Source organism: Pempheris klunzingeri, chromosome 14 (assembly GCF_042242105.1).
Source record: "Pempheris klunzingeri isolate RE-2024b chromosome 14, fPemKlu1.hap1, whole genome shotgun sequence".
Lineage (NCBI taxonomy): Eukaryota > Metazoa > Chordata > Actinopteri > Acropomatiformes > Pempheridae > Pempheris > Pempheris klunzingeri.
Window position 1 is genome coordinate 13,136,801 of NC_092025.1, and position 14,836 is coordinate 13,151,636.

The 14,836-nt window shown below is 42.2% G+C and overlaps 2 protein-coding genes across 2 annotated transcripts in view; both read right to left on the minus strand.

Moving 5' to 3' along the window:
- The window catches only part of grik1a (glutamate receptor, ionotropic, kainate 1a), a 31,269-nt gene extending 26,538 nt beyond the window's left edge, over positions 1-4,731 (minus strand). The window contains exon 1 of the mRNA XM_070843074.1: positions 4,538-4,731. Coding sequence (XP_070699175.1) covers positions 4,538-4,616 — 79 coding nt within the window. The 5' untranslated portion in view covers positions 4,617-4,731. The remainder of the gene's footprint in view (positions 1-4,537) is intronic.
- A 1,768-nt stretch (positions 4,732-6,499) lies between these two features.
- Positions 6,500-14,836, minus strand: part of LOC139212879 (rho guanine nucleotide exchange factor TIAM1-like) — a 53,479-nt gene continuing 45,142 nt past the window's right edge. The window contains exons 18-29 of the mRNA XM_070843440.1: positions 14,513-14,737; positions 14,130-14,198; positions 13,850-13,975; positions 13,339-13,447; positions 12,736-12,915; positions 12,522-12,640; positions 12,300-12,408; positions 11,301-11,359; positions 10,842-10,938; positions 9,525-9,612; positions 9,243-9,415; positions 6,500-9,099 (exon numbers count right to left, since the gene is read on the minus strand). Of these exons, the coding sequence (XP_070699541.1) occupies positions 8,429-9,099; positions 9,243-9,415; positions 9,525-9,612; positions 10,842-10,938; positions 11,301-11,359; positions 12,300-12,408; positions 12,522-12,640; positions 12,736-12,915; positions 13,339-13,447; positions 13,850-13,975; positions 14,130-14,198; positions 14,513-14,737 (2,025 nt within the window). The 3' untranslated portion in view covers positions 6,500-8,428. The remainder of the gene's footprint in view (positions 9,100-9,242; positions 9,416-9,524; positions 9,613-10,841; positions 10,939-11,300; positions 11,360-12,299; positions 12,409-12,521; positions 12,641-12,735; positions 12,916-13,338; positions 13,448-13,849; positions 13,976-14,129; positions 14,199-14,512; positions 14,738-14,836) is intronic.

Consider the following 14,836-nt stretch of genomic DNA (forward strand, 5'->3'; position numbering starts at 1 on the left):
TAAGCACACTCTGGATGTACGGAGGCTCATTATGGCAAAATTGAGGATGAGTGTAAGCATACAATCAAAGTTTTCTCCATTTGCATCGGGGGTGATTGCTGCTTGTGTGAGATTTGTGTTATCAGCGTCGATGCCACAGTTTTGTGTTTTGGTGAAGCGAAGCACGGGAAAATTCCTTATTTCACATTCTCGAATGAAAGATTTTCGACTTGCTGATAACGTGTGCCAAACTGCCGTTTGCATAGAGATTACTGAGACATTTTAATACTCTGCCACAGTCTGAATACAAGACGTGTGCATCCAAAACATAGAGGGGACTTTGATACGCTCTGTTCTGATCTGCTGTTCTCTGATATTGCTTTTTCATCACTGAAGCGATCAGACAGCCACGGTTCTAAGAAATGTGTAAATTACTGATATCAAATGGAAAGATTATAAGCCATTAAGGTATATTAGAATGGAGCGTTTTTATTCCTTTTTACTGTAAAGGCATAATCCATAGATTACCACACTGTCATCAAGAGAGGGAACTTTTTTTAGGGAAAAGAATAAGAAAAGAATCCTTTCCTCCTCATATTGGTCTCTGCTTGACCCCCAGACAATGATCACCAAGAAGTATATTTCAGTTGAGTCATCTATATTTAACACTACATTTCAGTGGCTGACAGTTACACATGAAACTCAGCCCCGGAGAAAGAACAAATGTGGATCTTTGCAACAGCTCTAAAAGATCACTGAGCCGGACAAGTAAGAGAGTTCTCCGTTTTGCTGACAGTGACAAAATCTACAGCTATCTGTCTGTCTCTCTCTCTCTCTCTCTCTCTCTCTCTCTGTGAGAGCAGGGATTGCTGTACACTTTGGAGAGGTGATGTGGCTACAGGACTGGGGAAATGCATCAGGAAGGGTAAGAAAGGGGTCTCAGGTGCCAAACTGAATGACGGACATTTTAACTGCACCTCGGATGAGAAAACAGGGGGAAACATTTTGTTCCTGACATCAAATCAACGGAGCTGCACAAATGGGCAAACAAGGCGAAAATGCAATCAGGGATGCCAGAGGAGAGGAGAGAAAAACAGAGAGACAGAAATAACTGAAAAGAACTGGGAGTATTTGAAAGTTGTGTCCTACATCAAGAGCCAATCAGTGTGCACTTGAATAAGAGAACAAGAAGAGTAACTAGACAAAATCTAGAATATATGATGCTCTTAGTCCACAAATCAATGGCAACAGCAAAATATATGATAATTAGCCTCAATTGTAGTATTTTGAGATAATTCTACCAGCTTACTGTTTAAGAATTTCACCCTTTTTTGCATGACCACTAATGTGACAGTAAAATTAAAGAAATTACTGGCTGTAGTTTGACATTTTTAGCACTGGTTTTGAAAGCAGAATGTGTTACAGTTGCAATCATTCTGGCAACGAAAAAAAAAAAAAAACAGGCTGAGTCTCTCCCAGGTTCCAAAATCATTTGTTTTGTGCTCACAAATTGAACAGACACAGGTGCCAATAAATCAGACAAAGAAAAAGGATGCATAGACATGATTCTGTTTCACTCACTATGCTGAACTCAATCTGCACATCACAAGAAAAACCTCATGAGACCACGGGATCGATACATACAAATGAATGCCACTGTTGTCCATGCAATTTCATGACAAACTACAGCTCCCTCCCGTCTCTCACAACCGAAGGTTCTGGGGTTCTGCCAGCATGATAAACGATTATACTACCGAGGCGGCCAATTCCACAGTTTATCTGTGTATATATCTTCAACAGAAGTGAGGCCAACTTTCCAAAACTCTGGCAATTTGGCTGTGGGGAGATTCATTCGTTTTCCTAATGGCCAGTCGTTGGAGAGAAAGGAACTAATGAATAAAATGGAACAGGTACCCTTTTTCGAAATGTAGGTTACGGCTGCAACTTGACTTAAGCAACTCGATTCGAACCAAAAGCGACACCTGGAGCAGATTTCTGCCTATTTCTCCCGCTTTTCTTACACGTATGAACACATACATGCAGGCACATGCACGCCCCACACAGACACTGATAGTGTCTTTGTATGTGAATCTTGTGCGAGTTTCAGGACTTGTGTTGTTCAAGGGGTCCGAGCTGAGCCATAAAACCTGAACTTATTGGTTTTGAATGGTCCTGAATATTAATGTGTGACCCAGAGCTAAACTTCAGATCAGAAACCCCATGCATGTGCAACTGAGGACTTCACTAGATCAAATGCATAAATGCTGTCCATGCTAAAAAAAAAAGAGATCCAACACATGCAGCCTATAACAGAACTCCTACATTCTGGTGACTTAATTTAGTTTATTTCACAGATCATTTCAATATTGGTGTATACAGTATGTCAGACGATAAGTGAGAAGAAACTGGAACGCTTAAAAGCCAAGTTGTGCTTCATTTCAGTACATCCTCTCAGTGTAATTCAGTGTAGCCTTCTGTGTCCCTTCTCTTTTCTCTCTTCTCTTCCTCTCAAAAATGGGTTTTATTTATTGCTACTTCTGGGAAATGTTTGACCTTCACTGTCCAGAATGACGTATGTGCAGAGTTTGACACTAGAGGGCTGTTTTTCCTTGCATGTGCTGAAGGGGGAAAGTTTACCTGTGCTCAGGATTTTGTGATTAAAACTTCGGAGGCCGATGATGGTCCAAAACACAACTCAGGAAGGTGTGTGGAAACACGAAGCCTCACACACTGAGAAATGACTTTCAAACGAAGTGGAGGAGACTCTTTGTGTGCAGCAGTTAAACTTTTGAAAGAAAAAAATATTTGCATTTTCATTAATTCTGTATTTTTTGAATGAGGGAGAAAGAATAGCTCTTGGTGGAAAAACCATATCAAATAATTATTATTCAAGACAGACTATTCTCATGTGTCTAAAAATATGTATGGAGGTGATCTTCAGTTTATCCGAAACCCCGACCAAAGACTGTTCAGCCCCCTGATCCTCCAAGCTGAAAAGGTAAGCCGATCTTTCTAAAAGTTTACCCCTGTTTATCCCTCACGTAAAAGCTCACGAGCTGGAACACCAAATTGTTTTTAGGATCACAACGGCTTCATTTAATTTAAAATTGAACCTTTCATAATTAGTAGTAATTAGTAAGTAAGTGCTGATATAGTATAAGCTACTGCACCCTCATTATGAATCAGATGCACGCTTGTATATTGTCGAATGTGGTGAATTATAAGCTACAAAATGCAAAATCATGATTTCTAGTGTAAAAAAAGCAAGATTAATACTATGCATTTGGAAATCTCTCTCTCTCTCTCTCTCTCTCTCTCTCTCATGGGAATAGGTGGATGTGACACCAATTCTCAATTTATTCAGTCAATTACATTCATTCAGTCATTAGTTTGACTCAAAGCCTGAAAGGGAGACGAATGGATAATGAACACAGCCCCCAGCGCTCACCAGCCACCTCCTGTCTAATCAAGTCTGGTGAAGTTCACTCACTGCTGTTGACTCCACCACAAGGCTTTAGACAGCAGGACTGAGGATGATTACATCGTCCTCTCTGGCTGCCTTGCATCCATCTCAGTGGATGGGTTCACAGCGTCTGTGAACATCAGCAACTGAGAGGGGACTTTTTTTTTTTTTTGAATGAACCTGTTCCATCAGGGGTCTGTGGAGGCCAGGGGAGTACACAGGCAGGGATCAATAATCTATTAGCTTTCAGCTGTTTGTGTGTCTGGGTGTGCGGAGCAATAACATCACGCTGTTTGTTGAAATCTTGAAACATTTTAAATGATAAATATACTTTCAGAGATATTTCATGAAGACCAAGCCTCCAAAAGATGATTTGAGTCATAATTCTAGTATCTATCATTAATTAAAGGAAACTTTCTCCTTATCACTGGCATTTTTTAAGAAATGTAGACAAAATAATGATTACCATCTAGATATGATCTGTTCAAGACAATAACTGTTTTAATTATCACCTCAGGGGGAATACTAAACTTTGTCCCCTCCTCATTTCGGTTCTGTGTGACATTAAATTAATTTCTGACTATTTCACGACCTTGCTACGCTTTTTGCTTGGTAATGAAAACCTCCAATAAAGGCTGAGCATTTATCTCCTAAACTAAATGAAGCAGCGCCGAGTGTAGTTGTCTCAGTGTATTTTGCTCTTTGATGCAGGTAATCTTTTCCTCTGTTCTGACACAGCCTCACTGACTGTCTAACACCGATAATAAGAAGAACAAGTGATCCCTTTCATGGGATACGAACCACAAAAAACAACTGAACTGACGCCAAATGGGATGAGATGAAATGAGAAAACTATTAAAAAAAAACAAAAAACTTTAAGGTCACAAAAACCTGTTCACCACAGACACGAGCTTGGATTAGGATGGTGTGATTTCTGTTTTTGATTCCTGTTACACGCGGATGTTCTCCAGTATTTGTAAAAAAAAAATGGGACAATTCACACACAGTGGTGTTGATCCTCACTGTCCTGTCTGCTCAGACACGCACGCAGGGAAACGCCACCAAACACCGTGCGTAAACAGCTGTTGCGCTTACCGATTCTGAGGACTTGTGTTGCGCCCAGACAGAGCTGCGCGAAGAGAAGACAGCAGAAAAGTATCTTTCTTTCCTCCATGGTGCTCCAGGCGTAAACCTCACCGCGGATAGTGGCACCATGACACGGAGAAACAGCCTCTATCCAAGCGCCGAAACACCTGACGTGCCATGCCGGCGCGCAACCCAAGTTTTAATCCCAATCCGATCCTTTCCACTCTGCATCACCTCGTCGCACCAAGCAAACGAACAGCGATGACCACCAGCCGCGTGCATCCAACTTTCCTGCAAAAGACAAATCCAAGTCACATCTTCCAAACAAAAACTGGCCGCGAAAGAGAAAGAGAGAAAAAAAAAACGCACACGTCCACTTTTACTCACTAGTCAGTGCGCCTCCAAGGCGACAGCAGCTGGAGGGAGTGAGAGCGCGCGGATCGGTGTCAGGCCACCCGAGATGTCATTGATTTCCGGTAGGACTTTTCAAAATAAAAACAGCAATCAATTACACCTGGTCGTTGGGGTATTTTGATATTAGACATTTCATTGCAAGAGTCGCTATTCTCCTGTCTGAAGACGTGATGTGACCGGCATAAGATCATGTGGCAGACACTGACTTTGTTTCACACTACTCCACCCACAATAGAGATGTGCGTCCGTTTGTAGCAGGAAACATGGTCAGATATTATTTCCTTTTTCTTTCAATGATGGGTTCCTGTCTGTGTGTTTGTTTAAACTTGATGGAGCCGGCTTTTACGCTGAAGGTCCCAGTGGTCTCATTCTGGTTATCTCTGGCTAGTTTGGCTCCACTCGTTCTGGATTAAGGAGCAGATGGATTGGCAGCGGTTCTCTCCACCGGTCCCGATGAGAGGAGAATAATCTTCAGGTTACAGGGCAGATGCCAGATTATCTCTCACTGCAGACAAGCGAGGTCTTTATATCTGACGAGGTCATTGGACGCCTTCCCATACAGCCCCAGGACCTTTGAAAAAAAGTGCTCAAATAACGGCCACAGGCGCACTAACATCCAGCCTCACCAAAAATAGGGATCTGACTAAATACTGCATTCTTGCTTTTATTTTTTTTTCATGATTTGTTTGAATAAAAGAAAAAGTGTATGAGGCTAAACGGCATCTGCATCTGTTCACCGCTTGGTTTTAAAGTTGTTATTGTGACATTTGAAAAAGGCAAAGATTCCCAGTGTCAGTCTTTTCCTCCTCCAGCAAAATCTGCATCTTACATGAACTGACATTTTGTTGATCACAATGTTAGTGAAATCTTTCAAAGCTGGGAGCCAAGTGGTCTGAAAGAAAACCCCCTGCCAACTCGACCTGGACCTCTGACAAACAGCCTATAGACAAACTTAATTAACTCAGAAGATGACCATCTCTGGGCAACAGCACCAACACTAAACTCCATATGAATACAGAATTGTCCGTAGAGCATCTGTTAAATACCACACATGGGATAGTCTGCCACAGTAGAACTGCAGAAATTGGACTACTTCATGTTAAATTTGAAAGAAAATACATTTTAGAACAGAATGATATTTTATGGACACTGGAAATGTATTTTGTATCACACCATGCCACAGTTTTACTAAAATCAAGCCTCCACTTCCATTCTAAATCTTTAACCAACTCCACTCTCAGAATTTTGGTTCAGCTATCCATATAATTTCCATCTGAGCCTTTATCTAATCTCTTGCTGTGCCTTAAATTCAAGAGAATACATTACAGGACTGCAGTTTAATCCGCAAAAATCATCTGGCATCAATTTTTCTCATTTGATAAACTAAATGTGATCTTCCAATAACCTCAGCGAGACCGTTGTGGCGTTAAAATGCAACAAATTCCTCCATTTGGTTGCTGAGCTTCGTGTCAGTGTTGCAGAAGAGGAAATGGTCCCTTTGACTTCATGTATAAAGAAAAAAAATATGAAAAATAATTAGAACTTTCACACCAAAACTAAATTTAGAAAATTTATTTTTTAAACATAAAAATGATAATACTCCACAGTTTTATGTACGAACACAGTTAAAAGTACAAAGGGAGGAGTCAAAGGGGTTTCTCACAGGATTTGCCTCCAAGGCCAGGTGATTGTACCTCACAGTCTGAACATCCTTACCGGGCATCATCACCCTGCAAGCTAAAATCTAAGAAACTAGCATCAGAATAAAAATACAATAAGAACATCATCCAAAGTGTATTATTTCCCTCCACTCTCCTCAGACTGTGAATTAGAGTAGCTCACAGACACCCCCACCCCTCCTCTCAGTTGGGTATTAAGTGCATGTTCAATACATCCATTAAGGTGCGCATGACCGTGTTGTTCTGAGCAATCAGCTTGTTGTTGTGATGACATATAGTGAAACAGCACAGCCTGGTGGATGGGGAAAGAAATGAAGAGGTGAAGCAGAAATACAGAAGGGATTGATATCAAATCTTGGGAAGTCTGTCTCAGCCAGCTTCTTTGCGGTTGTAATGCTGCTTGACATGAAAAAAAAAAAAAAAAAAAGACGTCAAAAAGGAGCTAGAGAGCAGAAGAGGATGTCCCAGTCGGTCAGAGGATGACCGGTCATCTGCACGTTTCCTCCTCTCTTTGGAGATACAGTGCAGTCACTAACATGGCTCTGTTGAATACCTCCTTTCAAAACAAAGAAAAATTCAAGTAAAACAGGATCGTTGTGGGAGTTATTATGCTATTTAGCGAGGATATGGAGCGTGGAGGGAGCATGGCTTGTGGGGCAGGAAATGATCCAGTATATTAAATGACCTTGATGAAATCCATCCGTTACCAAAATAACAAAGCGTTTTATTTAAAAACGACAAAAAAGTTAAGACTGGACATTCATGTGAAGGGCACAAGCGTTGGTTCACTCAAGCCTGTATCTGGCACAAAACACACAAAAAGGTGGTTTGTAACACTGGGCAGCTGAATGTGGTGTAAACAATTTAAAAAATGAGAGTAAAAAGGCAGTAATTAAATAAAGAATAGGTAGGCTATCTGTTGTTTGAACTATCTTTTAAAAGGATATGCTAGGAGACAAAAGTGAGCTTTTCATACAAGGAGGTTAACGGCACTCTATTGTTCTCCTGACTATACGCCAATGTGCAGCTGATATTAAGTTAAAACAACAAAAAGCACGATAAAGCTAGTTGGATCTCACCATCTTTTTTTTACACAGCAGTCGTTAAGCCGAAAGCCCCTGAAGAGAAGTTCAGTAACACGCAGCCCTTGAGTGTTAAAATACAAACAGTTTCTGAGTCAAAAAAATAGAACACCCACATTCCTGTGTTGAAAAATAGACATTTTTGGCCACAAGGTCACAGTTCAGTGATGACGTCGCTTCGTGCACGGTACAGTAGCTGCCTAGAGTCTGTGTCTGTGCTTCTGTGGACTATATGCACTCGACAGGACACACACACACTTGCTTGTTTGTTTACTCGCGTGTACATGCAGTGGTGTCTTTTTTTTTCTTTATATGTTCAAATATGATTCCACAGGTGTCTGTCATGCCTGGGTGTAATGTCCAAAGCAGTGAGGATCCCGCATTCTTTCTGGTTAACTTTTTACGCAGTCCAGGATAAGAATTTCTAGTTCCCAACAAACGCAGCTCAGGTACGTTTTACTTTTCCTTACTCGCTCGGCGTTTCGGTACTTTAGGATTGTCAGAACAAGGGAGATGCAGGTGAGGTGGGAAGAAGAGGGTCGTGTAGTGATACAGGTCGGACTGGCTTAAGGTTTAATGCCTTCTATACACATTTTCTCCTCCAAATTCTACGTATTTAAAGCTTGTATCCAATCTCTGCCCTGTTTTCTTACACTCCTACTTTATATAAAAAGCGGAAACCACCATTTGTCTCCTTTCTTCATTTCATCTTTTATTATTCCCGATCAGAAGACGTCGCTGTTGCACCCGTTGGCGAAGTCATCCCGCCGTACCCAGATGACATCATGGTCCTTGTTTGTGGCCCCCTCCACAGCACACTGCTTCAGGGGGGCAAGCTTCATAGCCGGGGTTGCACAGCGGGACAGAGAGACACCGCAGGAGGTGAAGGAGTCTACTGAGCCTGAATCGTTGCCGTGCTTTATTCGATCAACTTCCTCTTCCTGCGTCGCACTCTGCATGACCTCACTTCCAGTCTCTACTTGTCCGTTCAGGTTGCGGCTCCTCATCTCTCTTTCCTGTAGGTCGAGTCCTTCCATCTTCCCCTCCAGGTCTGCCGGTTCTGCTGACGCGGCGCGGATGGACTTGCAGTACTCGTCGTCGTCGCTCAGAATGTCCGTCTCCTTCACCTGCCCCAGGTTGATGCCCTCGCCCTGGTCTTCATAGCAGCCCAGGTCAAACTGCTCTTCCACCCAGCGGTCCGTGTCCTCTCCTTGAGGTTTGTGGGACTGAAGAAGAGCGTGCTGGGACAGTGGCGAGTGGGATGAAGGGTAGGAAGAGTTGTCGGAGGGGTCTGGATCGTTGCTGTTGTTGTTGCCATGAAAAACCAGGTCGGTATCAATGGTGAAGCGGTTTCTCACCAGCTTCCTGTGGGCCAACGTTCGCGATGGAGCCGAAGCTAAACAGACAGGAAAAAAAAAGATCAAATGTTTTGTTTTGTAAATTAAGTCTGCAGAGCTATTGGCACAACATGTCGGTCCTTTGTTTCTGACAGAATATCAAGTTTCCTGTGAACTAGGAGCTGCACTTGAGTTTTGTCACCTGCTCTGTTCATGGTGGGTCGAGCTCCTTTGAGAGCACACAGACGTTTTCCCCCAAATGGGACGTACTGCTGGTTGGGTGGCAGAGATTCTGTCTTAAGCAGCTGTCGGCGCTGCTTTTCCCTAAGGATGGAGTGGACTGCTTTCAGGAAGTCCTTCTTACTATCTGGAGAACTGAAAATTGGACAAAAAACACAAGAACTTTAAAATAATATACCCCAGAAGGGGACCTTTGTTTGGATTTTGCATACCTTAGAATACACGTTTTTAAAAGAAATCATACCTGCAGCATAACTGGAAGGTTCTTTCTGGTCTTCCTTCAGATTCAGATCTTGTGTGAACTATCTCGCACACTGCTGTGCCCTCGGAGTCTGAAGGGAGGGAGAGAGTAGAGGGGAGAAGAGAGATGTGATCTACATTCCTGAAAGCATTCAGTTAATTTCCGTCATCAATTTCTTCCCCTTTAACAACAGGCCATTAGGCAGATAAACGATAACACTTGAGCTGAATTGCCAGAGGGTGATTTAAAATTAATCTAGGACGGAGATAGGATGTGAGGAATATTGCGAGCAGAGCTACTAATAGGTATTCATCTGTTTTGTTTAAAAGGGGTATCATCCATTTGTGGCAGAGAAAAGCAGCAACACTGAGTGGACTCCAGAGCCTTCATCAGAAACAACCTCTGAAGTTTGAATGACAGACTCTGCCGCATGCAAATCATCATTGCTATGACCTCTACATAAGCATGCAGAACACATTTATTACTAAAGAACAATAACATTGGGACTTGTGTGCATTTCCAAGCAGTGAGCAAATCTACTGGGCAAAGGAGCAAAAATCTGTTTCAGCCGCTACCAAAATACTAAATATGAAGTCCAATACGTCCCTTGTGAGGATAAATTAACTTTGGTTAACAACAAAGACTTTTGGTGCAGATTCAACAAACAATTTCTCACAAAACAATGTGTAATACATTCATGTATTGATTAAGCACAATCTGTAGCACGTGCAAAAATCAAAAATCCCTTCCCAAGTTTACCCACTGAGCAGACTTTCATTATGGAGACAGCTGGCTGACTGACAATATCAATTTTGATGTCTATGCTTCCCTGGCAAGGCAAATTAAAGTCTCCACATGGTGCCGCAGAGAGCTTTGTCTAAACATTTCCGTTTCTGTCCAATGCATATTTTAGACTAATGAAGCGATAATTAAAATGTTTTTTCTGATGGAATCTGATGGTACAAGTCTTCTAATTCAATTATGCTGCAGCTTTTTTCCTCTTAAAACTTGATTCTAAAAAAAACATACTGAAATCTATCAGTGAGGTGGCGCTTACATCAAATTCCTACTTTTTTTTGTATAGATTTTAATCACGTGAATCACTGTAGTTGTTTTATATGCTAGTCAGCTAGCCTGGGGCAGAAAAAGTGAGATAATCATTTGAGTTTGAAGTGTCAGCTAACAGTGAGTTTGACCAGAAATGACCCCGACAGCAATCCTAGTTTCTAGGAGACCAAACCTGTCCTCAAAGTGGAGGAACGGTGACGCACGATTTAAAAATCACATTTGCTGCAGGTTACTGCATTTAAATAGACCTACTTGCGAGGGTACGGACTTGCAGAGAGTCCGTTGCGATCATGTGACGGAAACGGAAAGGATCTTTGTCATCACTCACTGACGCACGGTGAGAGCCACCCTGAAAAAGAGAGACAGGTTGGATACCCAATACATAACCATGCACTGCAATACATGAACATGACAGCAGAGAGCACAAGAGTGCAATGGCAGAAGGGTGGTTAAACAGACACAACCGAAGTCTCTTAAATCTCTTCATCTGCCAGTAACTACTCTCATTCATTCCATCTATTGTCCCACGCTGAAAGACATTAACCTTAATTTTCTTTGCCGTCTCAGTGCGCCATCCAAAACCAAAAGAAAGCAATTTTAAAAAAGCACTTCAGATGCAGCCCAGAGCCCAGTCTCCACAGCACGTCCTCCAACATAGTGTGTGTCTCTGACTGGATTAATCAACATAAAATGAGAAAACATAGTACTTACGATTTTTTTCCTGTGCTTGGAGCAGTCTTTGTACACAAATACAACTGCTGTTTTGAAGACTAAATGAGGGCAAGGGAGAGACGAAGAGGAAAATGAAAGAAACCATTAGGAGGATCTGCATTCTTTCAGCGCCTATATCAAAAGACATTTCATTACCCAATTTACTACAGTGACAGCTTGGTGCAGCACATCAATGGATGCTTTTAGTTACAGCTGTTGAGGGAAAAATAGCCTCAAACTAATGCATTAATATATGAGCAGCACAAAAACTAAAATGGACCAAAGTCACGGCATTGCATGCACAAAGCAACCACTTCCACTCACTATCGCCCTTGTCAAGGAAAGTCTTTATGCCACAGAGATGTAATATTCATTGCCAAAAGTGGCCGAGTTGAGTATAATCTTAAAACAGAGGGCACTTCTGGGTGTGTGAGAATTTCATGTGATCCCTTAAGAATGATGTGTTTGCACATCATGTGAGTAAAGTAAAAAATGAATGCATAGATCCCTCATGTGATATGCCCAACTGGGTTTTCCTTTTACCAACTATCAACTTAGCAACTTTCTTCTAGCACCCAGCATCACACTATGAATGACAGTATCATGTGGATACAGTTAAGTGCCACGTGCCTGCGAGTGTGAAGATCAGCTTACATACAGTATGCAGGGTTTCTCCGGTGCCAGAATATTCGAATATATTCACGGTGAAATTGCCCTTTCATTGCTGGGAAAGTGCACATTTACTGTATATAGAAAGTATATGTTCATCTGTCACAAAACATCACACTGTTTTACAACTAAATGCATGCGGGTGAGCAATTTACAGATTATGTGTCCATTTGAAATCCTGCATATGTGAGACTTATAAATGAAACTTATGTAATGTTTTGACTAATCCTCTGCATAATAAAGAGGCATCATTTTGTAAATATTCATATTGAAGAGGCTGTGGAAATTTAACCCAAACTGTTCCACAATGTAATCCACATTAATCCTCACCAAAAGCAGCCAACTCAGGGTCCTTTTTGCTCTTGACCAAAGAGGCCGGAGGGTTGATCCAGACCACAGTAGAATGCAGCAAGAGATCCCCCATGGAGAGGTCAGCCACCTGAGGTAAACAGATGAATTAAAAAGATTATAAAGTATAAAATTTAAGTCACTGGATAATTTATTGGATCTGCGATGGACAACCCTCAACAAAATGTGCATTATCATGTTTACCTCTTTTTTATCTGCAGTCTGTTCGTTGATGAGCTGGTCGAAAACAGCCCCGTACTCCTCATGAAGCTTCTGCATCTCGTTGATGTGACTTGCAACTTTGTTCATGGCCTTCATTGCAACTGAATGGGAAAAACGTTCATGAAATCAGGTCTGGATCATAGCTGATTATATATATATATATTAAAAAAAAAATTAAAAAAAAAGACAGGCTTACCGTCCAGGTGGTAGTGTTCCTCACTGTCAGGGTCAGTGAGAGAGTAGAGCTCCTTTAGCAGCAGCGGATATTTCAGGACCCTCTGGATGGGTTTGATCAGGTAAGACTCCAGGGTGTATGAATGCTGCTGTCTGGGGTTTCTCTCAGCCAGGAAAGCCTTGAAATCTGGGTCGGTCTTTGCTGGAAGAGCAGAAATATGAGCAATCATTTACTGTGTAACAAGCCAACTGTTTCATCTAAAAAGATAAACCACTGTGCCTGCGGAGAGCTTCGGTCTCTGAAATGAAAAGCAGGTGGTCACTGAAGTGTCTCTCAGGGGAGCGACTGTGGCTGTAAATATGGAACTCAACTGTACTTTCAAATTCCTTTCAACTGCATGATCACACACACTGTCAGTGTCAGGTTGAGGCCTCTCTGTGACACTTGTTGCAGCTTGTCCTCCGTACTGCAGAGCATGTGACTAAAACAGCATGCTTCCTATACCACATTAGCCCCTCAACTATCGCATGCCACTGATGGTAGAGAGCAATAAACTACTACTAGCAGGTGAGTAAGTGGCGGATATGTGCTTGCTGCAGATGAAGAACGTGCACATGTCTTTACCTTTAGCCAGGACCTTTGGGACCTTGGTGTGGCTGGCGCAGAAGGCGCTGTAGATCTTGAAGCGATCGGCATAATACAGGAATGAACCACCCAAGGAGAACAGAACTTTCTGTGGAAACAAAAGGAGCATGTCATGCTATAACAATTGAAATGTCTTTGCATTTAATCAAGACTGTGCTATACTAAATGGGAATTATTTAACTGACAGTCCGTGTTTGATCCCTTTACAATCAAAATGAACAAAGTGTTTTGTTTGGGAGGCCCGCAGCTGTTAGAGAAATGTAAATACAGTGAAAGTCATGGTTTGTACTGCTGAGCCTGTCCAAACGGAGTCAGGGAGAAACCCATTTCTATAAAACTGCAATGTCATAATAAGCTATCGCCATTCAAGTAATGACGTAGTCTAAACAGCAGCACCTACTGGAGTTGTTGTCTAGTAATAATTTTGTCTGCTAAAATGAGACAAAATTATGAGAGGATTGGAAACTGAATGAGCTCAACCTCCTCTCACCTTAAATTGCTCCACCCTTTCCAGTCTGTCCAGATCTGGCACCAGTCGGATTCCATCTTCCAGTGTCCGCAGAAACTCCACCTGGAACTCCACCATCTCCCCGAGGTTACCGAACAAAACGTCCAGCTGCAACACACAGAGAGCATCATTGTGACACCGGCACTACCTTGAGAGCACTGTCAGTGTTCAGGTTATGCATTTCTACTACAATTCATACACCGTATTTTTATGCTTTATACTTGTACTGATCATACTTTATACTGATCAGGCAGAAAAATACCTCATCCTGTGTAAGGAAGCTCTCTTTCTGCAAGGGCGTCAAGTAGCACTCTATTAGGCAGCTCAGGTCCTGAAAAAAGGAATATGAACAACATCAGCCTGTGATCAGAGAAATGGGAAGAATGAAGAAGGGCGTATGTGGGCGATTGCTGATGGAAAGGCTGTTAAATGTGGAGTCATTACTGAGGATTTTAAATGACAAAGAAATAAGAGCTCACGAGTATGAATATCTGCCACACAACATACAAAGCATGTCAACGTTCTGAGCTGTGCGCGTCTATCATCGTAAATCAGATACGGATATGGATGACTCACTAAGTGTTGATTTGTACGGTAAACACAGTCTCAAACAACCGAAAACAATCGTGGAGAACTTGTACTGACTTTGACGTAAGTCTTCTCCGTCTCCACCAGCTCATTGATGACCTTGCGGAGTTTGTCTGCGTGCGAGAGCTGTCTCTGGGTGGCAGTGCCTGCTGTCGGCGGTAAAGCTGACACAGGGCTCGGGGAGAGGGATGACGATGACGACGATGAGGAGGATGACATAGGGCACTCCAGGGGATTCATGTCATGGAGACTGCGGCAGAAAGCAGTGACCTGCTCTGTGCTCTGCACAGAAAGACACAAAGAAACAGAACATGTCATATTCCATACATTTGCATTTCTTTAAAGTTCACTGTGTGTCAGATGAGGCTACTCTATGAGAAA